The sequence below is a fragment of the Bombina bombina genome, chromosome 1 (genome assembly GCF_027579735.1).
Source record: "Bombina bombina isolate aBomBom1 chromosome 1, aBomBom1.pri, whole genome shotgun sequence".
In the NCBI taxonomy this organism is placed as follows: Eukaryota; Metazoa; Chordata; class Amphibia; order Anura; family Bombinatoridae; genus Bombina; species Bombina bombina.
Window position 1 is genome coordinate 1,405,070,606 of NC_069499.1, and position 25,060 is coordinate 1,405,095,665.

The following is a 25,060-nucleotide window of genomic DNA, read 5'->3' on the forward strand; positions in this document are numbered from 1 at the left end:
CCAAGTGGAAAATAATGCCCAAATATTTATTCACACAGTACCTCAGCAATGTAAACGATTCTACATTCCAGTAAAAACGTTTAACATGATAAAAGGATTAGTGACCTTTAACAGAGTAGTTCCGGTGAAATACCATCCCCAGAATACTGAAGTGTATACATACATGTCATTTTAACGGTATGGCAGGATTTTCTCATCAATTCCATTCAGAAAATAAAAACTGCTACATACCTCAATGCAGATTCATCTGCCCGCTGTCCCCTGATCTGAAGCCTTTACCTCCCTCAGATGGCCGAGAACAGCAATATGATCTTAACAACTCCGGTTAAAATCATAGTAAAAAACTCTGGCAGATTCTTCCTCAAACTCTGCCAGAGAAGTAATAACACGCTCCGGTGCTATTGTAAAATAACAAACTTTTGATTGAAGTCATAAAAACTAAGTATAATCACCATAGTCCTCTCACACATCCTATCTAGTCGTTGGGTGCAAGAGAATGACTGGGACTGACGTAGAGGGGAGGAGCTATATGCAGCTCTGCTGGGTGAATCCTCTTGCATTTCCTGTTGGGGAGGAGTTATATCCCAGAAGTAATGATGACCCGTGGACTGATCACACATAACAGAAGAAAGAAGTATTAATTACTTTGGATATTGAGGTAACCAGTCCTCTTGACGTTAGGTCTAATAGACGTTTAAATGCTGTTTTTAAACCTCCTGTGGAGGTGGTGAAGTAAGTTTGTGCTAAGATTTCTACGTTGATATGCGCTTCTCAGCATTGTTGAAGCCTGATTCCTCTCAGAGTACAGCGAATGTCAGAGGGACGTGAAGGGAGTATCACTTATTGAATATAATGATTTCCCTAATGGAGGTCTTTTTCATAGGTTCTCTGTTATCGGTCGTAGAGATTCAGCTCCTACCTCCCTTTTCAGATTGACGATATACTCTCAATTTACCATTACCTCTACTGATAACTGTTTCAGTACTGGTTTGGCTATCTGCTATATGTGGATAGGTGTCTTTCGGTAAGTATGTTTTTTATTACTTAAGACACCCCAGCTATGGTTTGGCACTTTATGCATTTATATAAAGTTATAAATATATGTATTGTACTTATATTTGCCACGAGTCAGGTTCATATATTTCCTTCTGCAGACTGTCAGTTTCATATTTGGGGAAAATAACATTTTAAGAAATTTTTTTCTTACCTGGATTTAGTCTTTTTTTCTAATTGACTACTTTTCTCTTGCAAATTGCGGGCGGTATTAGGCCCGCGGGTGCGCCAAATGCTAAACTTTATTGCGTCATTTTTGACGCGAGAATTTTTTGACGCGAAAAATACGTACATGATGCAACTTCGTCACTTCCCTCGTCGTAGTTGACACGAAGCCTTACACGCGGTTGCGTCGTTGGTGACGCGAGTGTGTCATTTACGGTTATTGTTGGCGCCAAAAAATTTTTTTATTTTAATACCCCATTGATGTTTGCCTCTTGCCTTTTTTCTGTCAGAGGGCTATGCTATTTGCATTTTTTCCCATTCCTGAAACTGTCATATAAGGAAATTGATTATTTTGCTTTATATGTTGTTTTTTTCTTTTACATTTTGCAAGATGTCTCAATCTGCTGGAACTTTGCTGCCTGACATCGGTTCTACCAAAGCTAAGTGCAGTTGTAAGATTGTGGAAAATATTTCTCCGAATGTCATTTGTAATCGTTGTCATGATAAACCTTTACATGCAGATAGTGTGTCCATCAGTAATAGTACATTGCCAGTTGCAGTTCCTTCATCTTCTAATGTACATGATATACCTATGAATTTTAAAGAATTTGTTACTGATTCTATTCAGAAGGCTTTGTCTGCATTTCCACCTTCTAATAAACGTAAAAGGTCTTTTAAAACTTCTCATTCAGTTGATGAAATTTCAAATGACCAACGACATAATAATTTATCCTCCTATGATGAGGATCTATATGATACAGAAGATCCTTCCTCAGACATTGACACTGACAAATCTCCTTATTTATTTAAAATAGAATATATGCGTTCTTTATTAAAAGAAGTATTAATTACTTTGGATATTGAGGTAACCAGTCCTCTTGACGTTAGGTCTAATAGACGTTTAAATGCTGTTTTTAAACCTCCTGTGGTTTCTCCAGGGGTTTTTCCTATTCCTGAGGCTATTTCTGATATGATTTCTAAAAAATTGAATAAGTCAGGTACTTCTTTTATTCCTTCTTCAAGGTTTAAAAAATTGTATCCTTTACCAGCAAATTCTATAGAGTTTGGGGGGAAAATCCCCAAAGTTGATGGGGCTATTTCTACTCTTGCTAAACGTACCACTATTCCTATGGAAGATAGTACTTCCTTTAAGGATCCTTTAGATAGGAAGCTTGAATCTTATCTAAGGAAAGCCTATTTATATTCAGGTCATCTTCTTAGACCTGCAATTTCTTTGGCTGATGTTGTGGCTGCATCAACTTTCTGGTTGGAGAATTTAGCGCAACAAGAATTTGATTCTGACGTATCTAGCATTATTCGCTTACTGCAATATGCTAATCATTTTATTTGTGATGCCATTTTTGATATTATCAAAATTGATGTTAGATCCATGTCTTTATAGCTATTTTAGCTAGAAGAGCTTTGTGGCTTAAATCTTGGAATGCTGATATGACATCTAAGTCTAGATTACTATCTCTTTCTGTAATAATTTATTTGGTTCTCAGTTGGATTCTATTATTTCAACTATTACTGGGGGAAAGGGAGTTTTTCTGCCTCAGGATAAAAAAACCTAAGGGTAAATCTAAGGTTTCTAACCATTTTCGTTCCTTTCATCAAAATAAGGAACAAAAATCTAATCCTTCCCCCAAGGAATCTGTTTCCAATTGGAAGCCTTCCTCAAATTGGAATAAATCCAAGCCATTTAAGAAACCAAAGTCAGCCCCTAAATCCGCATGAAGGTGCGGCCCTCATTCCAGCTCAGCTGGTGGGGGGCAGATTAAGGTTTTTCAAGGATTTTTGGATAAATTCTGTCCAAAATCAATGGATTCAGAGCATTGTCTCTCAAGGGTATCAAATAGGATTCAGAGTAAGACCTCCTGTGAGAAGATTTTTTCTCTCACGTATCCCAGCAAATCCAGTAAAAGCTCAGGCTTTCCTGAAGTGTGTTTCAAACCTGGAGTCTTCAGGGGTAATCATACCAGTTCCTTTTCAGGAACATGGTCTGGGGTTTAATTCAAATCTATTCATTGTCCCAAAGAAGGAAAATTCTTTCAGGCCAGTTCTGGATCTGAAAATTTTGAATTGTTATGTAAGAGTTCCAACTTTCAAGATGGTGACTATTCTGCCTTTTGTTCAGCAAAGACATTATATGTCTACAGTAGACTTGCAGGATGCATACCTTCATATTCCGATTCATCCAGATCATTATCAGTTCCTGAGATTCTCTTTTCTAGACAAGCATTACCAATTTGTTGCTCTTCCATTTGGCCTAGCAACAGCTCCAAGAATCTTTTCAAAGGTTCTAGGTGCCCTTCTCTCTGTAATCAGAGAACAGGGTATTGCGGTGGAGGATCAATTTACCAAAAAGTTCTTTGATTCCTCAGACAAGGGTCAACTTTTTAGTTTTCCAGATAGATTTAGTGTCCATGACTCTGTCTCTAACAAGTCGGCACCTTCAGTCTCAGTCATTCCCTTCAGTGGCTATGTGCATGGAAGTTTTAGGCCTCATGACTGCAGCATCGGACGCGATTCCTTTTGCTGGTTTTCACATGAGACCTCTCCAGCTTTGTATGCTAAATCAATGGTGCAGGGATTATACAAAGATATCACAATTAATATCCTTAAATCCTTAAATCACCAACGTTTAGTTCAAGGGGCTTCTATTGTTCGACCAGCCTGGACTGTGTTATCTACAGATGCAAGTCTTTCGGGTTGGGGAGCTGTTTGGGCATCTCTGACTGCTCAAGGGGTTTGGAAATCTCAAGAGGCGAGATTACCAATCAATATTTTAGAACTCCGTGCAATTTTCTTCAGTTTTGGCCTCTGTTGAAGAGAGAACCGTTCATTTGCTTCCAGACAGACAATATCACAACTGTGGCATATGTCAATCATCAAGGTGGGACTCACAGTTCTCAAGCCATTAAAAAAGTATCTCGGATACTTGCTTGGGCAGAATCCAGCTCCTGTCTGATTTCTGCGGTGCATACCCCAGGTGTAGACAATTGGGAAGCGGATTACCTCAGTCATCAGACTTTACATCCAGCAGAGTGGTTTCTCCATCCAGATGTGTTTTCTCAGATTGTTCAAATGTGGGGTCTTCCAGAAATAGATCTGATGGCCTCTCACCTAAACAAGAAACTTTCCAGATACCTGTCCAGGTCCAGGGATGTTCAGGCGGAAGCAGTGGATGCGCTAACCATTCCATGGAATTATCATCCTGCTTACATCTTCCCGCCTCTAGTTCTTCTTCCAAGAATGATTTCCAAAATCATCATGGAACAATCGTTTGTGTTGCTGGTGGCTCCAGCATGGCCTCACAGGTTTTGGTATGCGGTTCTTGTTCGGATGTCTAGTTGCCAACCTTGGCCACTTCCGTTAAGGCCAGACCTACTGTCTCAAGGTCCATTTTTCCATCAGGATCTCAAATCATTAAATTTGAAGGTATGGAAATTGAACGCTTAGTTCTAAGTCATAGAGGTTTCTCTGACTCAGTGATTAATACTATATTACAAGCTCGTAAATCTGTTTCCAGGAAGATTTACTATCGAGTTTGGAAGACTTACATTTCATGGTGTTCTTCTCATAAATTTTCTTGTCATTCTTTTAGAATTCCTAGAATTTTACAGTTTCTTCAGGATGGTTTGTATAAAGGTTTGTCTGCAAGTTCCTTGAAGGGACAAATCTCTGCTCTTTCAGTTTTATTTCACAGAAAGATTGCTAAACTTCCTGATATTCACTGTTTTGTACAGGCTTTAGTTCGAATTAAGCCTGTCATTAAATCAATTTCTCCTCCTTGGAGTCTCAATTTGGTTTTGAAGGCATTACAGGCTCCTCCATTTGAGCCTATGCATTCTTTGGACATTAAATTACTTTCTTGGAAAGTGTTGTTCCTTTTGGCTATCTCTTCTGCTAGAAGAGTTTCTGAGCTATCTGCTCTTTCGAATCTCCTTTTCTGATTTTTCATCAGGAAAAGGCGGTTTTGCAGACTTCTTTTCAATTTTTACCTAAGGTTGTGAATTCTAACAACATTAGTAGAGAAATTGTTGTCCCTTCCTTGTGTCCTAATCCAAAAAATTATTTGGAAAGATCCTTACATTCTTTGAATGTATTAAGCGCTTTGAAATATTACGTTAAAGCTACTAAAAAGACTTCTAGTCTATTCGTTTCATTTTCTGGTCCTAGGAAAGGTCAGAAAGCTTCTGCTATTTCCTTGGCTTCTTGGTTAAAGCTTTTGATTAGTCAAGCTTATTTGGAGTCGGGTAAGATCCCGCCTCAGATAATTACAGCTCATTCTACTAGGTCCGTCTCCACTTCATGTGCTTTTAAGAATGAAGCTAATGTTGATCAGATTTGCAAAGCAGCATCTTGGTCATCTTTGCATACATTTACTAAATTCTACCGTTTTGATGTATTTGCTTCTTCAGAAGCAGTTTTTGGTAGAAAAGTTCTTCAGGCAGCTGTTTCAGTTTGATTCTTCTGCTGATGTTTTAAGTTTTTCTTATCACTAAAGAATAAACTTAAACTTTGGGTTGTGGATTATTTTTTCAGCGGAAAATGGCTGTATTTTATTTTTTATCCCTCGCTCTCTAGTGACTCTTGCGTGGAGTTCCACATCTTGGGTATTTAATATCCCATACGTCACTAGCTCATGGACTCTTGTCAATTACATGAAAGAAAACATAATTTATGTAAGAACTTACCTGATAAATTCATTTCTTTCATATTGGCAAGAGTCCATGAGGCCCACCCTTTTCTTTCATGTAATTAGCAAGAGTCCATGAGCTAGTGACGTATGGGATATACATTCCTACCAGGAGGGGCAAAGTTTCCCAAACCTCAAAATGCCTATAAATACACCCCTCACCACACCCACAATTCAGTTTTACAAACTTTGCCTCCCGTGGAGGTGGTGAAGTAAGTTTGTGCTAGATTCTTCGTTGATATGCGCTTCGCAGCAGGCTGGAGCCCAGTTTTCCTCTCAGAGTGCAGTGAATGTCAGAGGGATGTGAAGAGAGTATTGCCTATTTGAATACCATGGTCTCCTTCTACGGGATCTATTTCATAGGTTCTCTGTTATCGGTCGTAGAGATTTCTTCTCCTACCTCCCTTTTCAGATCGACGATATACTCTAATATACCATTACCTCTACTGATTCTCGTTTCAGTACTGGTTTGGCTATCTACTATATGTAGATAAGTGTCTTGGGGTAAGTAAGTCTTATTTTATTATGACACTCTTAAGCTATGGTTGGGCACTTTATTTATAAAGTTCTAAATATATGTGTTTAAACTTATATTTGCCATGATTCAGGGTAATCAGTATTCCTTATTTCAGACAGTCAGTTTCATTATTTGGGATAATGCATATGAATGATTATTTTTTCTTACCTTAAAAGTTTTTCAATTGACTTTTTTCCCTGTGGGCTGCTAGGCTCGCGGGGGCTGAAAATGCTTCAATTTATTGCGTCATTTTTGGCGCGGACTTTTTTGGCGCAAAAATGTTGTCATTTCCAGCGCCCTTATTGACGCCGGAAGTTGTTCGTGGTTGCGTCATTTTTTTTACGTTTTTTTGTGCCAAAAATGTGGGCGTTATTTTTTTCGGCGTCACCGGATGTGGCGTCATACTTGGCGCCAAAAAATATAGGCGTTGTACTTAGCGCCAATAATGTGGGCGTCATTTTTGGCGCCAAAAAATGTGGGCGTCATTCTTGTCTCCACATTTTTTTCACATTATTTCAGTCTCATTTTTCATTGCTTCTGGTTGCTAGAGACTTGTTCATTGCCATTTTTTCCCATTCCTGAAACTGTCATTTAAGGAATTTGATAATTTTGCTTTATATGTTGTTTTTTCTATTACATATTGCAAGATGTCTCAACTTGACCCTGGATCAGAATCTACTTCTGGAAAGACGCTGCCTGATGCTGGTTCTACCAAAGTTAAGTGCATTTGTTGTAAACTTGTGGTAACTGTTCCTCCGGCTGTAGTTTGTGATGAATGTCATGATAAACTTGCTAATGCAGATAGTATTTCCATTAGTAATAATCCATTACCTGTTGTTGTTCCCTCAACATCTAATGCTCAGGATGTTCCTGTTAATGTAAAAGAATTTGTTTCTAAATCTATTAGGAAGGTTCCGTCTGTTATTCCTCCTTCCAGTAAACGTAAAAGGTCTTTTAAAACTTCTCATATTTCAGATGAATTTTTAAGTGACCGTCATCATTCTGACTTGTCTGTTTCTGATGAGGATTTATCTGGTTCAGAAGATTCTGTCTCAGATATTGACACTGATAAATCTTCATATTTATTTAAAATGGAATTTATTCGTTCTTTACTTAAAGAAGTGTTAATCGCATTAGATATGGAGGAGTCTAGTCCTCTTGATACTAAATCTACTAAGCGTTTACATTCGGTTTTCAAACCTCATATAGTTATTCCAGAAGTTTTTCCTGTCCCTGATGCTATTTCTGAAGTAATTTCTAGGGAATGGTATAATCTGGGTACTTCATTTACTCCTTCTCAAAGGTTTAAGAAATTGTACCCTGTGCCATCTGATAGATTAGAGTTTTGGGACAAAATCCCTAAAGTTGATGGGGCTATCTCTACTCTTGCTAAACGTACTACTATTCCTACGGCGGATAGTACTTCCTTTAAGGATCCTTTAGATAGGAAGCTTGAATCCTTTCTAAGGAGAGCTTATTTATGTTCAGGTAATCTTCTCAGACACGCTATTTCTTTGGCTGATGTTGCTGCTGCTTCCACTTTCTGGTTGGAGGCTTTAGCGCAACAAGTGTCAGACCATAATACTCATAGCATTGTTAAACTTCTTCAACATGCTAATAACTTTATTTGTGATGCCATCGTTGATATCATTAGAATTGATGTCAGGTATATGTCTTTAGCTATTTTAGCTAGAAGAGCTTTATGGCTTAAAACTTGGAATGCAGATATGACTTCTAAGTCAACTTTGCTTTCTCTTTCTTTCCAAGGTAATAAATTATTTTGTTCTCTACCAAACTGCTTTGCAGATGGCATTACACCCCAGACAAACTAGAGAAAATGATTCCCACTTGCGACGCAAAGTGCTGGAGGGGGTGTGAGGACAGAGGCACATTTACACATATATGGTGGACATGCCCTATTGTAAGGCAATATTGGCTAGACATAGGAAGAGAAATGGGAAAAGCCCTAGGCTCCCCCATTCCCCATACACCATGGGCACACCTGTTCAATGTTCGCCCCAAGATACGTTGTATGTACAGACTTCAACTTTTGACGATAATGATAAATACGGCCAAGAGATATATCCCTTACAATTGGAAGAAAAACACACTACCAACACTACAGTTTTGGAGAGGTAGAGTGACAATGGCCTTAAAGCTAGAACAATATCATTACATCAAAATGGGCAAACTAGGGGAATTTCATGACATCTCCTTTATTTGGGAGGAATATTTACACTCTCTGACAGCCGACACTATTCACCCTACACCCTCACCTCACAACCCAGATGCCATGTAGGAATACTTAGCAAACTTCAACAACACCTCACAGGTTGATATATGATATACTGTATTATTTAATTATTGCTTTGTAAAATGTGTTAGAGTAATGAAAGATAGGCCATGCACTGACATCTGTTAGACCACAATTTTATCCTGTAATAAGCTGGAACTAGAAGAGTCATATGATATGCGGATCTTAATATGACGCTAATCTAGATTGCTAACGTTATTTTTCTCTTTTCAAAGAAGATCCATGAGCTGTATATGCTTTGGTGACTGTATTGTACTGGTGACTGTGTTATTGATGATTATGATGTGTAACATGTATATTGATTTTATTTTATAAATAAAGCTTGTTTAAAATTGAAAAAAAAAAAAAAAAAATTATTTGGTTCTCAGTTGGATTCTATTATTTCAACTGTTACTGGGGGGAAAGGAACTTTTTTGCCTCAGGAGAAAAAATCTAAAGGTAAATACAGGGCTGCTAATCGTTTTCGTTCCTTTCGTCAGAATAAGGAACAGAAGCCTGACCCTTCCCCTACAGGAACGGTTTCCGTTTGGAAACCTTCTCCAGCCTGGAATAAATCCAAGCCTTTTAGAAAGTCAAAGCCAGCTTCCAAGTCCACATGAAGGTACGGCCCTCATTCCAGCACAGCTGGTAGGGGGCAGGTTACGATTTTTCAAAGATATTTGGATCAATTCGATTCACAGTCTTTGGATTCAGAACATTGTTTCACAAGGGTACAGAATAGGTTTCAAGTAGAGTGTATTCTGTTTTTACTAAATACACTCTACTTTTTATTAATTTTTTAAACAATTGTTTATTAAACCTATTTTAGACACACTTTTTAACCTAGCCTCCTTAGGGTAGGCGCCTGGATCTCTCTTGTTTTCTTGTTTTCTTGTTCTTGTTTTTACAGAATAGGTTTCAAGGTAAGGCCGCCTACGAGAAGATTTTTTCTCTCTCACATTCCAATAAACCCAGTGAAGGCTCAGGCGTTTCTGAAATGTGTTTCAGATCTAGAGTTGGCTGGGGTAATTGTGCCAGTTCCAGTTCTGGAACGGGGTCTGGGGTTTTACTCAAATCTATTTATTGTACCAAAGAAGGAGAATTCCTTCAGACCAGTTCTGGATCTAAAAATATTGAATCGTTATGTAAGGATACCAACATTCAAAATGGTAACTATAAGGACTATTCTGCCTTTTGTTCAGCAAGGGCATTATATGTCCACAATAGATTTACAGGATGCATATCTTCATATTCCAATTCATCCAGATCACTTTCAGTTTCTGAGATTCTCTTTTCTAGACAAGCATTACCAGTTTGTGGCCCTCCCGTTTGCCCTAGCAACAGCTCAAAGGATCTTTTCAAAGGTTCTCGGTGCCCTTCTTTCTGTAATCAGAGAACAGGGTATTGCGGTATTTCCTTATTTGGACGATATCTTGGTACTTGCTCAGTCTTCACATTCTGCAGAATCTCATACGAATCAACTTGTGTCGTTTCTTCAAAGACATGGTTGGAGGATCAATTTACCAAAGAGTTCGTTGATTCCTCAGACAAAGGTAACCTTTTTGGGTTTTCAAATCGATTCAGTGTCCATGACCTTGTCTCTAACAGAAAAGAGGCGTCTAAAATTGGTTTCAGCCTATCGAAACCTTCAGTCTCAATCATTCCCTTCGGTAGCTTTGTGCATGGAAATTCTAGGTCTCATGACTGCTACATCAGACGCGATCCCCTTTGCTCGTTTTCACATGCAACCTCTTCAGCTTTGTATGCTGAACCAGTGGTGCAGGGATTATACAAAGATATCACAATTAATATCCTTAAATCCCAATGTACGACACTCTCTGACGTGGTGGATAGATCACCATCGTTTAGTCCAAGGGGCTTCTTTTGTTCATCCAACCTGGACTGTGATCTCAACAGATGCGAGTCTGTCAGGTTGGGGAGCTGTATGGGGATCTCTGACAGTGCAGGGGGTTTGGGAATCTCAGGAGGCGAGATCACCAATCAACATTTTGGAACTTTCAGAGCTCTTCAGTTCTGGCCTCTTCTGAAGAGAGAATCGTTTATTTGTTTTCAGACAGACAATGTCACAACCGTGGCATATGTCAATCATCAAGGGGGGACTCACAGTCCTCAGGCTATGAAAGAAGTATCTCGGATACTTGTATGGGCGGAATCCAGCTCCTGTCTAATCTTTGCGGTTCACATCCCAGGTGTAGACAATTGGGAAGTGGATTATCTCAGTCGCCAGACATTACATCCGGGCGAATGGTCTCTTCACCCAGAGGTATTTCTTCAGATTGTTCAAATCTGGGGACTTCCAAAAATAGATCTGATGGCCTCTCATCTAAACAAGAAACTTCCCAGGTATCTGTCCAGATCCAGGGATCCTCAGGCGGAGGCAGTGGACGTGTTGTCGCTTCCTTGGAATTATCATCCTGCCTATATCTTTCCGCCTCTAGTTCTTCTTCCAAAAGTGATTTCCAAAATTATAATGGAACGCTCGTTTGTACTGCTGGTGGCTCCAGCATGGCCTCACAGGTTTTGGTATGCGGATCTCATTCGGATGGCCAGTTGCCAACCTTGGACTCTTCCGTTAAGACCAGACCTTCTATCTCAAGGCCCTTTTTTCCATCAGGATCTCAAATCATTAAATTTGAAGGTATGGAAATTGAACGCTTGATTCTTAGTCATAGAGGTTTCTCTGACTCAGTAATTAATACTATGTTACAGGCTCGTAAATCTATGTCTAGGAAGATTTATTATCGAGTCTGGAAGACTTACATTTCTTGGTGTTCTTCTCATAAATTCTCCTGGCATTCTTTTAGAATTCCTAGAATTTTACAGTTTCTTCAGGATGGTTTGGATAAAGGTTTGCCTGCAAGTTCCTTGAAAGGACAAATCTCTGCTCTTTCTGTTCTTTTTCACAGAAAGATTGTTAATCTTCCTGATATTCATTGTTTTGTACAGGCTTTGGTTCGTATCAAACCTGTCATTAAGTCAATCTCTCCTCCTTGGAGTTTGAATTTGGTTCTGAGGGCTTTACAAGCTCCTCCGTTTGAACCTATGCATTCTCTGGATATTAAATTACTTTCTTGGAAAGTTCTGTTCCTTTTGGCCATCTCTTCTGCTAGAAGAGTTTCTGAGTTATCTGCTCTTTCTTGTGGATCTCCTTTTCTGATTTTTCATCAGGATAAGGCGGTGTTGCGGACTTCATTTAATTTTTTACCTAAGGTTGTGAATTCTAACAACATTAGTAGCGAAATTGTTGTTCCTTCAATGTGTCCTAATCCTAAGAATTCTCTGGAGAGATCTGTACATTCTTTGGATGTAGTAAGAGCTTTAAAATATTATGTTGAAGCTACTAAAGATTTTAGAAAGACTTCTAGTCTATTTGTTATCTTTTCTGGTTCCAGGAAAGGTCAGAAGGCCTCCGCCATTTCTTTGGCGTCTTGGTTAAAGTCCTTGATTCATCATGCTTATGTAGAGTCGGGTAAATCTCCGCCTCAAAGGATTACGGCTCATTCTACTAGGTCAGTTTCTACTTCCTGGGCGTTTAGGAATGAAGCTTCTGTTGATCAGATTTGCAAAGCAGCAACTTGGTCTTCTTTGCATACTTTTACTAAATTCTACCATTTTGATGTTTTCTCTTCTTCTGAAGCAGTTTTTGGTAGAAAAGTACTTCAGGCAGCTGTTTCAGTTTGATTCTTCTGCTTATAATTTCAGTTTTTTTCATTATTAAGATTAAAACTTTTGTTTTGGGTTGTGGATTATTTTTCAGCGGAATTGGCTGTCTTTATTTTATCCCTCCCTCTCTAGTGACTCTTGCGTGGAAGTTCCACATCTTGGGTATTTATTATCCCATACGTCACTAGCTCATGGACTCTTGCTAATTACATGAAAGAAAACATAATTTATGTAAGAACTTACCTGATAAATTAATTTTTCATATTAGCAAGAGTCCATGAGGCCCACCCTTTTTTGTGGTGGTTATGATTTTTTGTATAAAGCACAATTATTCCAATTCCTTATTTTGATGCTTTCGCTCCTTTTTTATCACCCCACTTCTTGGCTATTCGTTAAACTGAATTGTGGGTGTGGTGAGGGGTGTATTTATAGGCATTTTGAGGTTTGGGAAACTTTGCCCCTCCTGGTAGGAATGTATATCCCATACGTCACTAGCTCATGGACTCTTGCTAATATGAAAGAAATTAATTTATCAGGTAAGTTCTTACATAAATTATGTTTTTTTGGTGGTTATGATTTTTTTGTATAAAGCACAATTATTTCCAAATTCCTTTGTTGATGCTTTTTACTCCTTTCTTTATCACCCGACTACTTGGCTATTAATTAAACTGAATTGTGAGTATGGTGAGGGGTGTATTTATAGGCATTTTGAGGTTTGGGAAACTTTGCCCCTCCTGGTAGTATTGTATATCCCATACGTCACTAGCTCATGGACTCTTGCCAATATGAAAGAAATTAATTTATCAGGTAAGTTCTTACATAAATTATGTTTTTGTGAATCTAACGTATGTAATTGCATTCTTCCTTGTTATTCAGCCACGTATGTAGTGGATCATTTTGTCCTCACTATATATAAAGTTATTAAAAAAAAATATTGTATGCCGTCTCTAAATAATGAAGGCAAAAGTCTGGTTTTCATGTCCCTATAAAAAGTTTGAGATTGTAATTTTAAAACATTTAATAATGTGAAGTAAAAAAAAAATTTGCAATATGCTGTAATAAATCATAATATTTATAATTTTACCCCCTTTTCCTGTAATTTCACTTTGAAAATTGTTGGTTTTCTCAAATCCACAAAGTGTAATGGGCACTGCAGTTTTTGAACTTAAAGTGACAGTGTACGGTGATCTTTTTTTTCTTTCTCCCAATGATCAGTTTTACCTGCTGGAGTGTATTAAATTGTTTACAAACAGCTACTTTACCTTTATTTCCTCCTTTAAAATAGCTGATTTTGCTTGTTGTACCCCCACTAATTTGAATATTTAAATACTTTAGTTATTGGTTATAGGGAAAGGTCTGCGCTCCCTGGAACCTCAGCCCTTTCAATTAGGATGTGGTTTCAATTATCAGCTATTTCATATACAAATATATACCATACATTTTAAACTCTGCAGTTAGCATTGTAAAAACACTTAACAGTGCTGTGCCTTTAGGTTTTCCCAAGTATCTCTTTTTTCCTACAATTAGGTGGAGATATAAAATAAATAATAAAAAATAGAGCGTAGAAACCCTCTTAGATAGTTACTTTAACAAGCCTATATTCTACACAACTTTATTTGAGTACTCCCTTTAATTGCCTGTTTATATCTTTTCCTAATTGTTCAAATATGGTGGTGTCCATTTCTTTATAAAAACAAAAGTACTTTATAAAAACTAATACTTTTCAATTATTTCAATATTTAAACAACTAAAATTATTTTTAAAAATACATCTACGTATTATTATTCTCAGCCTAATCTTTTTGCTTTAAATACATCATTCTCTCTAGAACTTGTTTACTGTTTAATATCTAGACATGTGCATTTTTGTCACATTCGTCACAAAAATGGGATTTTTGCTTTCATAAACGAAAAGGAAAATCTGAATGAATGCGCCAACAAAAATGAAAGCTAAAAATACCTTAACCTGCTTAACACCCTGGCCGCACTAACATGGAGGCTAAGCGTTCACTGCTTCCAGGACCTGCACTAAAATTAGTGCAGGTTCTGGGAACCGAGCGTGTTAAGCCAGGTGTTAGTGCGGCCAGGGCTGCAAGAAGAGGATCGGGTTAGCGCATTCTCCAGAGCGTGTTAAGGTATTTTTAGCTACAGTTGAACTTTTCACCTGTAGCTTAGAAACATTTATATTTAGTTAACGAAAACAAATGTAAATGTTTAACGAAAATTTTGTTTTAAACTAAACAAAAACTGAATAGTGCAGACAATGAATATTCGGGAAAACAAATCTCCTTGAATATCTTAAATGAAAATTTTGTCCAAAACAAAATGTTATGGCTTGCTTATGTCTATTAATATCCCTTTAAAGGGACACTAACAGGTCCTCAGTCTCCATATCAGAAGTACAGATATACATTGCTATGTCCCTAAAGCTCTCTTCGTTAAGAAGACTTATCAGCACAGCAAGGTCAGGTAAAAAGAATATTAGAAAGGCAGATTTTAGCCCAATAGATGCTTATCTCACTATACAGGGTTCAGGATACGATGGAGAGACTAGGGGGTCAATTTATTATAGTGCGAGTAGACATGATACAATGCTGACTGCATTTATCATTGCACCAATGGGCCGCTAGCAGGGAGTGTCAATTAACCCGATCGTATTCGATCGGGTTGATTTCTGTCTGCCGCCTCAGAGCAGGCGGACAAGTTTTTAGACTGTTGCTTCATAATGGAGCTTGATAAATGAACCCCCATGGATGGGCAAATGTATTGCAACATTCGAAAATTAAAATTAATTTTAACACATTCATTTGTTTCGAATTTCGAATGTTTGCACAACATTCTAACATTCGTTTTATGTAATAGTATTTCTAATGCTTTCTTTAAATGCAATATTTGATTCAAATGTTTCTAATAATTTGATTTGAATTATGCAATAAAAATTTTAATGTATATATTTGTAATAGTATTTCTAATGCTCTCTTTAAAGGGATACTAAACCCAAATTATTTCCTTGATGATTCAGATAGAGCATACAATTATGTTTCTTTGTTCTCTTGATATCTTTATTTAAAAAGCAGGAATGTAAAGCTTAGGAGCCGGACCATTTTTGGTTCAGAACCTGGGTTACGCTTGCTTATTGGTTAGCCAAATGTAGCCACCAATAAACAAGCGCTATCCAGGGTGCTGAACCTAAAATGGGCTGGCTCCTAAGCTTTAAATTCCTGCTTTTAAAATAAAGATAGCAAGAGAATGAAGAAAAATTGATAATAGGAGTAAATTAGTAATTTGCTTAAAATTGTATGTTTTATCTGAATCATGGAAGAAAACATTTGAGTTTAGTATCCCTTTAAATGTAATATTCGAATTATGCAATGTCCGAATTTTAAAATTCAAATCTATATATTTCTAATAGTATTTCTAATGCTCTCTTTAAATGTAGTATTTAAAGTATTCAATATTCTAAATAAAAACATTCAAATTGATATATTTGTATCTATTATGTATCAATTTACTAAATTCTCTACCACATGAACTATTCAACTTCTGAATAGTATTTGTTAAATCGAATGTTACATTCAAAATTTCGAATGGGGTTATTCGATTTCATTATGAGCATTCAAAAACATTGCATTTATTTAAATCAACATTTGACTGTCCAAAAGGAATGCCCACAGTATTATTCGTTCTACCAAACAAATTACACTTTTAGCACATTCGCCAATCCCTAGGAGAGACACATTAGAATACAAAAAAGCTCCTAGTGATTTTGCAAGATTTCTCTCCATGCCAGAGAGTTTTTTGTAACTGGACCTTAGAATAAATATATTATGCCTTTATGTTAATAGTCTTATTTGTGTGACCTGCAATAATAAGCTGCAGATGTGTGGGTTTATTTTTCATGTGCCTCCGCAATCTCCACAGCGTTTGCACCAGAATACAATATAAGTACGGTACTGATTAACTAAAAAGTATCACTACAATGCACTTCCTTTGACTGAGCTGATAAAAAGCATTTCTATTGCCCAGTAAAGTTTGATGAATTGCTGATAAGGAGCTTTGTGTATAATTGTTATGTTATTGAGGAGGTGTAATGACTTTTGAAAAGACTTCTGCAGTGTCCTATTTACATGTTAATGACTTCCTTTCTATTTGTGTAAATTCACTGTCAGGAAGCAATCCTGTGTACAAAGCAGTCTGGCCCCTTTCCCTGTATAGACTCAACTGCCCCATCCCTGACCCTACTTGCCCAGTAATGCAGCATCTTTTTGATGCTAGCGACATCAACGTGCATTGTATAACCCTTATAATGGGTATTTTAGATAAAATCCATAACTGAAATGTATGATTTACTACATCTTAAAGGGACATTATACACTGGATTTTTCTTTGCATAAATCTTTTGAAGCTGATCCATTTATATAGTCCATACAATTTTTTAATTTTTTTTTAATGGATAGTTTTGCTTATTTTTAAATAACATTGCTCTGATTTTCAGACTCCTAACCAAGCCCCAAAGTTTTAGGAGAATACCGACGTATTCTTACTCCAGCTTGCCTCTGTTTGTGTAAAGGGTCTTTTCATATGCAAAGAAAGGGGAGGGGCTGATATTTCCCACTTGCAATGGGTGTTCCAGTAACCTTTTAAACAGAGTTAAACTGGAAGCTTCTAAGTAAGTTTTTATACTGGATTTTTATATCAGTATCTGTGTCTATTACATGCAGTTATATGAAAACTTGTGTATTCTGTCCCTTTAAAGCAGTTTCCAGGAAGAATCTTATATGTAAAGAAGGCTAAATCTGTCATTAGGTAAAGAAGGCAGCTACCTATGGGCACCTATCAAGTAACACAACTTTACAACAACCCCATTTTCTTTCATTTTTATTGTTGTTAATTTGACTACCAAGCCATCCCACTGTAGTTAGAGCAGAAAAATGCTTGGGCTCTACCAGTAGGGAGAGCTAAGGGTTCCATCAGAGGCAAACATGAAGATGGTACAGAGCTTTGAAGGAATGTACACCTAGCAGCAAAGGAGATTTCAATCTCAAAACTAGTACAACAGTTTAACAATTGTAATCTAAAACAGACTTACAAAACCAATATAGCAAACAATTGTAGGACAAGCATCTCTTATGTGTGGAACCAGCATTTTAAATCTGGAGCAGACACATCTTAACAAGGTGAGGGGGGCAGGAATATATAATATGTTTGGATCTACAATAGCATACTGGACCAACATAGAAGAATGGGTGTTAACAGATAAGGGTGTTTGATCATACAGATATGTTCTGGAGAAAATGGTCTCAACAGATTTGGGTGGGCAAGCATGCTTCAACTACAGGAACCAAGAGTGACCTTTGGTAATGAGTGGTCTGATCTGTGCAGACAAATGAATGTGATCTTTGTGGGCCAGCTGGGCAAGAGTGTGGGGGCTGACATATGTCAGTAGAGGCACAAGGTTTGCTATGTTGGAGATGACATCAAGCAGGTCTGGCCTGAGGATTAAAGGGACAGTTTACTCAAAATTTTTCTCCCCTTTAATTTGTTTCCAATTATCCACTTTACCTGCTGGAGTGTATTAAATTGTTTACAAGTAGCTCCTTTACCCTTATATTGGCATTTTAAATAGTTGATTTAGCATGTGGCATCCCCACCTATTCTGAAAGTTTATGGTCGCAGGTCCAAGCTATAGATAAGCTTTGTAAACACAGCCAACAGAAGAAATTACACTCCCAGTGAGATATAGCAGAGATAAGGTAATAAAATGTCGAGTTTCCGTTGTTCTCTCCAAGTACTGGTGATTGTTTTATGGACAGATATAAGATAAAGAAGCAGGTATATGTACACAATGTGATAGTAAGTAAGTAATGAGATCTGATTATACCTACAAGCTCAACCCATTTTATTAGGTTGTGGCTTCAAAACACAAAATCAGAGCTTTAATATACACAAATAAACCTTAAAAAGCTCATTTTCATACATTTTTTACTCTGCAGTTGGTAAAAAAAGCGATTGTAAACATATTAAGGGAAAAAATATTTTACAGTATATTGTCCCTTTAAGGAGATATACCCTTGGGCTAAGTGGTGATATGAGTAGCTGACAAGTAGGGGGTCAACTATATTTCTTTCTAACATTTTCTAGATTCTGGTGAGATACAAAGACAGAGAACCGATCTTACCTGTGTATGTCCAAGACGAGCCTGAAAGAAAATAAGAAATAGTTATTATATTAAAAGGATTTGCTTTATTTCATATATAAACTATAACAGTTGTGTACATCCTGAATACAAAAACCTAAATTGTTATGCTTTACATTGTTCCGTTCTTATCTTAATGAAGATACACTTACTGTGTCTTTAAGTCTATGCTAATATTTATTTTTTATGAAGTTCTTATGCTATGTTAAAGGGAAAGACAATTTTAAAAATGAAATGCATATTAAAGATCTCTATTGGAATATGTTTTTTTTTTATTTTAAAGCAACAGGACGTACAACTGGATCTTAAAGAAAAGTAAAAATTAAAGCTGCAGAATTTAGATAGAATTTAGATAGAACATGTAAGTATAAGAAACTTTTAAATTCACGTCTATTTTCCAGTGCCTGCCAAGATAAAGGTAAGTTTCCAGACGGGCCAGTGGGCCACCGTCCCCGTAGGGCCACATCCTTGTTCAGGGAGGTCACAGAGCGAGCATTGTGCGTATGCATAGTGCATTTCTTCAAGGCTGTTCCCCTCCTGATAAGGTGTGGGGTCCTGTGGCGGCAGAAAAGTTGCACTAGGTAAGGTGGGGGGGGGGGGAGAAAGCAGGTCTGGGGCCGGTCTTCAAACATTTCCCAGTCCTGCCCTACTATTTTCGCGCTACCAACATTCCTTTGAGGATGCGTGTGCAATTGCCGATGGTGACGGACATTACAAACGCAATTATAGTATAGATACTTTTTACCTGTGTGATTACCTTGTATCTAAGCATCTTCTGACAGCCCCCTGATCACATGAATTTGTATTTATTATCTATTGACTTGCATTTAGTATTGTGTTGTGCTAAATCTTAGATAACTGTTCGGGTGTAAACACATTGCTATCTATATGACCCACATGAACTAGCAGTCTCCTGTTGTGAAAAGCAAATACAAAAGCATGTGATTAGAGCTTTTGAAACAGGCACACATTTAGAGGTTTAAATGTTATAAAGTATATTAATCTAATAATGTTGGTTGTGCAAAACTGGGGAAAGGGTAGTAAAGGTGTTATCTATATTTTTAAACCATAACAAATTTAATGTAGATTGTTCCTTTAAAGATAAAACACACAGTTATATACAAGCAACCGTGCTATAGTAGAATCCTCCAATATTGCTCACTGGCTGATAAGCAGAAATCACACTTATTAGTTAATTCTAGTATGTTGCACGGATGTTAGGACTTCTGAAAGAAAAAGCTACATTTTGTGTGCAAGCGTTTGGGTAATAAATACAGCTGCAAATGCTAAGCTAAGCAAATCATTGAAGCATAATCATTGCACAAAGATCAAGTATCTTTTTTTGCCAGTTGTGTATGTGTATGTTATTAGGTGTACAGTGTATATACAATAGATCCACACAGCTTTAATTCAGTTGATTAAAAGCCTTGCTCTAAAAAAATGGACTATTAATTAGACAAAAGATTATTTTTATTGGTTTGTTGCATAGAAAAGAGGGCATTATAGAATGTATAACACATTTTTATTTATATAATCATTTTTGTAAAACACATGTTCCTATTCTGACAGAAACATGTTTTTATGCTTGTTAGGCATTATCACTGTCCACTAACTTATTAAACAGTGGTCTTAAAAAGACAGTGTGTATACATATATGTGCGCTGGTATTACCTTGCGGTCTTATTGTACGGAAACATTGCACTCACAAGAGCTCGCTTCTAGAGCAACAAGGGGGTAAGTTGCGCAGTGATGGGCAGCAAATATACATATAGATGGATATATACATATATATTTATGTGTTACTATGTGTATATACACATATTAACAAATAAATATATATATGTATATTAGCATATACATATATATTTATTGAGAACACACAGTTCCCATAGACCACAATGTAAAGGCAGTTTTCAGTGCCGTTTTATTTTTAACACCCCTGACCCCTTCACTTTAACCCATAAATACTGCTTAGTGCAGTTATTTTTTTTTTATTTTACTAAAGGCACACTATTCCTAATTTGGGGGGAAATTTGGGGACATTTAAAAAATTAACCAGAGATCTGATTTGGCTAATTTTATGAGCGCTAATGGCTACCATGAACTCGCAGCAGCAATAACCAGCCACTTGTAATGGTTGGTTATTTATTACGTACACGTAAATGGGCAAATTTGCCCGTTTGTGGGCGCACAATAAATTAGAGCTCCACTTGTAATCTAACCCTTTGAGGCCTATTTATTAAAGGTCCTCGCTAAATGCAGAGAGCAATACACTCTCCGTATTCAGCATTGCACCAGCAGCTCTTGTGAGCTGCTGGCGCAACGCCGCCCCCTGCAGATTTGGCCGCCAGCAGGGGGGTGTCGATCAACCCAATTGTACTCGATCGGGTTGAATTGTGGCGATCTCTGACCGCTGCTTCAGGAACACGGGCCCTCAAGCTCTATTCATTCGGAGCTTGATAAATGGGCCTCGTAGAGTTTCATGTCCCTTTAGAATAAAAACTTCAGGGCAATTACTAAATCAGACTTTTAGTTTCTTTTGCAGTTGTAAACCTTGCTACTAAACATAAATGGAGATTTTTCTATTTGCTACCAAATGTAACAGGTCTTATCAAGGCCATAATCTCAAAATTAAAACCCTCATAAAATGTTTAATCACACATATGAAAAAGTGATGCACATTCTTTATTTACTCTAAATGCTTTTCCAGCAGTTTACCTTAGCAAATCGTTCTTTTTCCACTGCTTCAAAATGACTGAATGCGGTGTATACTGCATTCATATGTAAGTTTCTAAAGCTTTTTTTTTTTGGGGGGGGGGGGGTTTAAAATGGCCAAACTGTTGGAATTGATCATCTCTTATGGTTTTTAATGCAAGTATACCATTTTATTGCATTTGAATGTTGTTTTATGGTTTTATATTTAATTAAAACATTCATTAAAGGGACATTAAACACTTTGAGATGGTAATATAAAATTATAAATTGTATATATATATATATATATATATATATATAAAAACTCGGCAATATACTTTTATTATTTATTTTGTCCCCTTTTCCTGCAATTCCATTCTGAAATTGTGAGCTTTTCAGTTTATGTTAGAAATTGGCTGCACAATCTACTGACCTATTTATAACTGTCACTAATTGGCCACAGCAGGCAAGTCAACCTAAGTTACAACATGGCAGCTCCCATTGTTTTATAGACACTTAAATTCTACACTTATTTTGTCAATAATAATAACAGTTAATGTAACTACTTGCTATTCTCAGACTAATCTTTTATCTGAATGCATCATTCTATCTAGCATTTATTTAGAGTTTAAAGGGAGACTGAACCCAAATTTTTTCTTTTGTGATTCAGATAGAGCATGCAATTTTAAGCAACTTTCTATTTTACTCCTATTATCAATTTTTATTCGTTCTCTTGCTATCTTTATTTGAAAAAGAAGGCATCTAAGCTTTTTCTTGGTTCAGCACTCTGGACAGCACTTTTTTTTTATTGGTGGATGGATTTATCCACCAATCAGCAAGGACAACCCAGGTTGTTCACCAAAAATGGGCCAGCATGTAAACTTACTTTCTTGCATTTCAAATAAAGATACCAAGAGAATAAAGAACATTTGATAATAGGAGTAAATTAGAAAGTTGTTTAAAATTTAATGCTCTATCTGAATCACAAAATAAAAAATTTGGGTTCAGTGTCCCTTTAATGTCCCTTAAACTATTCATGTGCTGTCTTTAAATTCATAAAATGGTTTCCTTTCTTGTAAGATAACTACATTTATAGTTGTATGTAATTATTTTATTATTAGATTTGTATAATTATCTTCTCCTTTTGTGCCAATGGGATATTGGTTTATGAGAACTAGATTTCAGTGACTAGCCAGACTAAGCTGTGTTTTTCTTAAAGGGAAAAGTCTACTCCAAAATTGTTATTGTTTTAAAAAAAATCCCTTTATTACCCATTCCCCAGTTTTGCACAGCCAACATGGTTATATTAATATACTTTTTACCTCTGTGATTACCTTTTATCTAAGCCTCTTCTGACAGCCCCCTGTCCACGTGGCTATTTATTTATGATCTATTGAATTAAATTTTAGCCAATTAGTGCTGGGTCCTGCACAACTTCATGAGAGTGAACACAATGTTATCTATATGGCTTACATGAATTAGCAGTGTCTTGTTGTGAAAAGCTAATACAAAAGCGTGTGATAAGAAGCTGTCTGTAGTGACTTAGAAACAGGCAGAAATTTAGAGGTTAAAATGTTATAAAGTATATTAATATAACAATGTGCAAATCTGCAAATTAATATAACAATGTGCAAATCTGCAAATTAATATAACAATGTGCAAATCTGCAAATTAATATAACAATGTGCAAATCTGCAAATTAATATAACAATGTGCAAATCTGGGGAATGGGTAGTAAAGGAGTTATCTATCTTTTCAAACAATAACAATTTTGGTGTAGATTGTCCCATTAACTTAAAGGGATAGGAAAGTCAAAATTAAACTTGCATGATTTAGATAGACCATGTGATATTAAGACACTTTTAAATTTACTTCTATATTCAAATGTACTTTGTTCTCTTAGTATCCCTTGTTAAAAAAAGAATATGAAACATATCCTACACTAGTGGGAGCTGCTGCTAATTGGTGCCTGCACACATTTGTCTCTTGTAATTGGCTAACTAGATGTGTTCAGTTAGCTGCTAGTAGTGCAGTGCTCTCCCTTCAGCAATAGATAACAAGAGAATGAAGCAAATTTTTATAATAGAAGTAAATTGGAAAGTTGTTTAAAATTGTATGTTCTATCTGGATCATAAAAGAAAAATTTGGGGTTTACTATCCCTTTAAAAAACAAAAAACAATATCAGTGGCAGAGTGTGAAGCAATTTAAAAATGGTGACTAGCAGAAAAATTATAACCCAAGTGAGTACTTGATTGAACATAAAGAGCAAAATTCCAATGAGGTATTTGACCCCTCTTGTGCTCCCCTTGGGCACCCATGCTTGTCTGTGCTACATGCTACAAAGAGATTGCTTACACCAGTGCATTCGCTTGTTTACATCTATACTTTGATTAGCCACAGCAAAGGAGACCTGATAAACATACACAAAAAGTGTTCTAGAAGGCATTCCTGAACTGCTACGGAAAGTAAAATATTGTAATTTCTGCTGCTTTCTACTGCTGATATGCACTGTGTGTATAACGTTACTTCAACGCCCATTTAATAAAGAAATAAGAGAGAATTCCAAATGAGGAATATCAGACATTATGATTTCACATTAGAATGCTGAAATTTGGGAACTATGGCGAATTAAAGCAATCGCACTTTGGAATCATCGTAGCATGGGAAAGGCAGGCACAAGTATGCTAAAGTATTTCAAGGTAACTTGTGATATGCCTGTCCTAAGGAATAATTAACCCTTGACTCCAAAGATAGAAATACATTGTTCTTTCCTTTGGCATCCAAAGATGGTCAATGCGCAGAAGAGCCAAACGCTTCAGATTAGCCTTTGAAGTCTTTGCCGGCTATTTATGTGTAAAATATTAGCATTTCTGATGACAGATAGTCTTATGCAGGGAGAATCCTGTAAGATAAATAAGTACCAAGAGCTGGTCTCTCACACAGCCTGCTTGTTTAGCAGTGAGTTATGAAGTCCTAATTACTGTACAAAGACTAACCAAGGACCTAATACCCTAACCAAGAGAACATTCTAAACCCAGGCATTTCATGCAAAAAGCAAAACTACTCCTGAGAAACCTCTTTTTTCTGATCCCAGGATAAATGCTGCTTTGTAAATCTTCAAAATAAATCCAATTAAGAAATTTCGTTAGAATTAATAATGAGTTTTACTAAAGCTAATATAATCCTTTGCATAATGAGCTGATCCTATCAGTGAAATTGTATTGTATTCACGCTTAACAGTGTACTACACAACAATACCTATCTAATACAAATAGCTAATTCATTAGATGAAAAACAAATTCCTAATCCAGTGAGAAAAGCAACAATTTTAATTTATTTATGAGAGTTTATAAATGGGCCTAAATATGTTTGCTTATCTCTGATCACTGTAATATGCTCTCTTTCATTCTCAGTCTAATCCCCCCCCCCAACAAATAATTTACCTTATCTAAGTAATGGGTGCAGCCATATTAAAATCTAAGTTTTCTTTTTATCTATCTCTGCTGCTGAGGACCATTAGGTACATTAGGGTCTTTGATTGTCCTCAGCAGAAGAGATATATATTAGCAAATTAACTACATTCTCTTAGTATCATTTGTTGAGGGTGCAACAATGCACTACTGGGCACTTGCTAAACACATCAGGAGAGCTAATCACAAGAGGTATATAAGTGCAGCCACTAATCAGCATTTCTGCTCCTGCGCCTACCTAGGTATGCTTTTCAACAAAAGATATTGAACAAAGCTAATTAGATTT

The 25,060-nt window shown here is 36.7% G+C and overlaps 1 protein-coding gene across 1 annotated transcript in view; it reads right to left on the reverse strand.

Annotated features, from left to right (window-relative positions):
* The window catches only part of CA14 (carbonic anhydrase 14), a 249,006-nt gene that overhangs the window by 222,657 nt on the left and 1,289 nt on the right, over window positions 1-25,060 (reverse strand). The window contains exon 2 of the mRNA XM_053705182.1: window positions 18,592-18,612. Within this exon, the coding sequence (XP_053561157.1) occupies window positions 18,592-18,612 (21 nt within the window). The remainder of the gene's footprint in view (window positions 1-18,591; window positions 18,613-25,060) is intronic.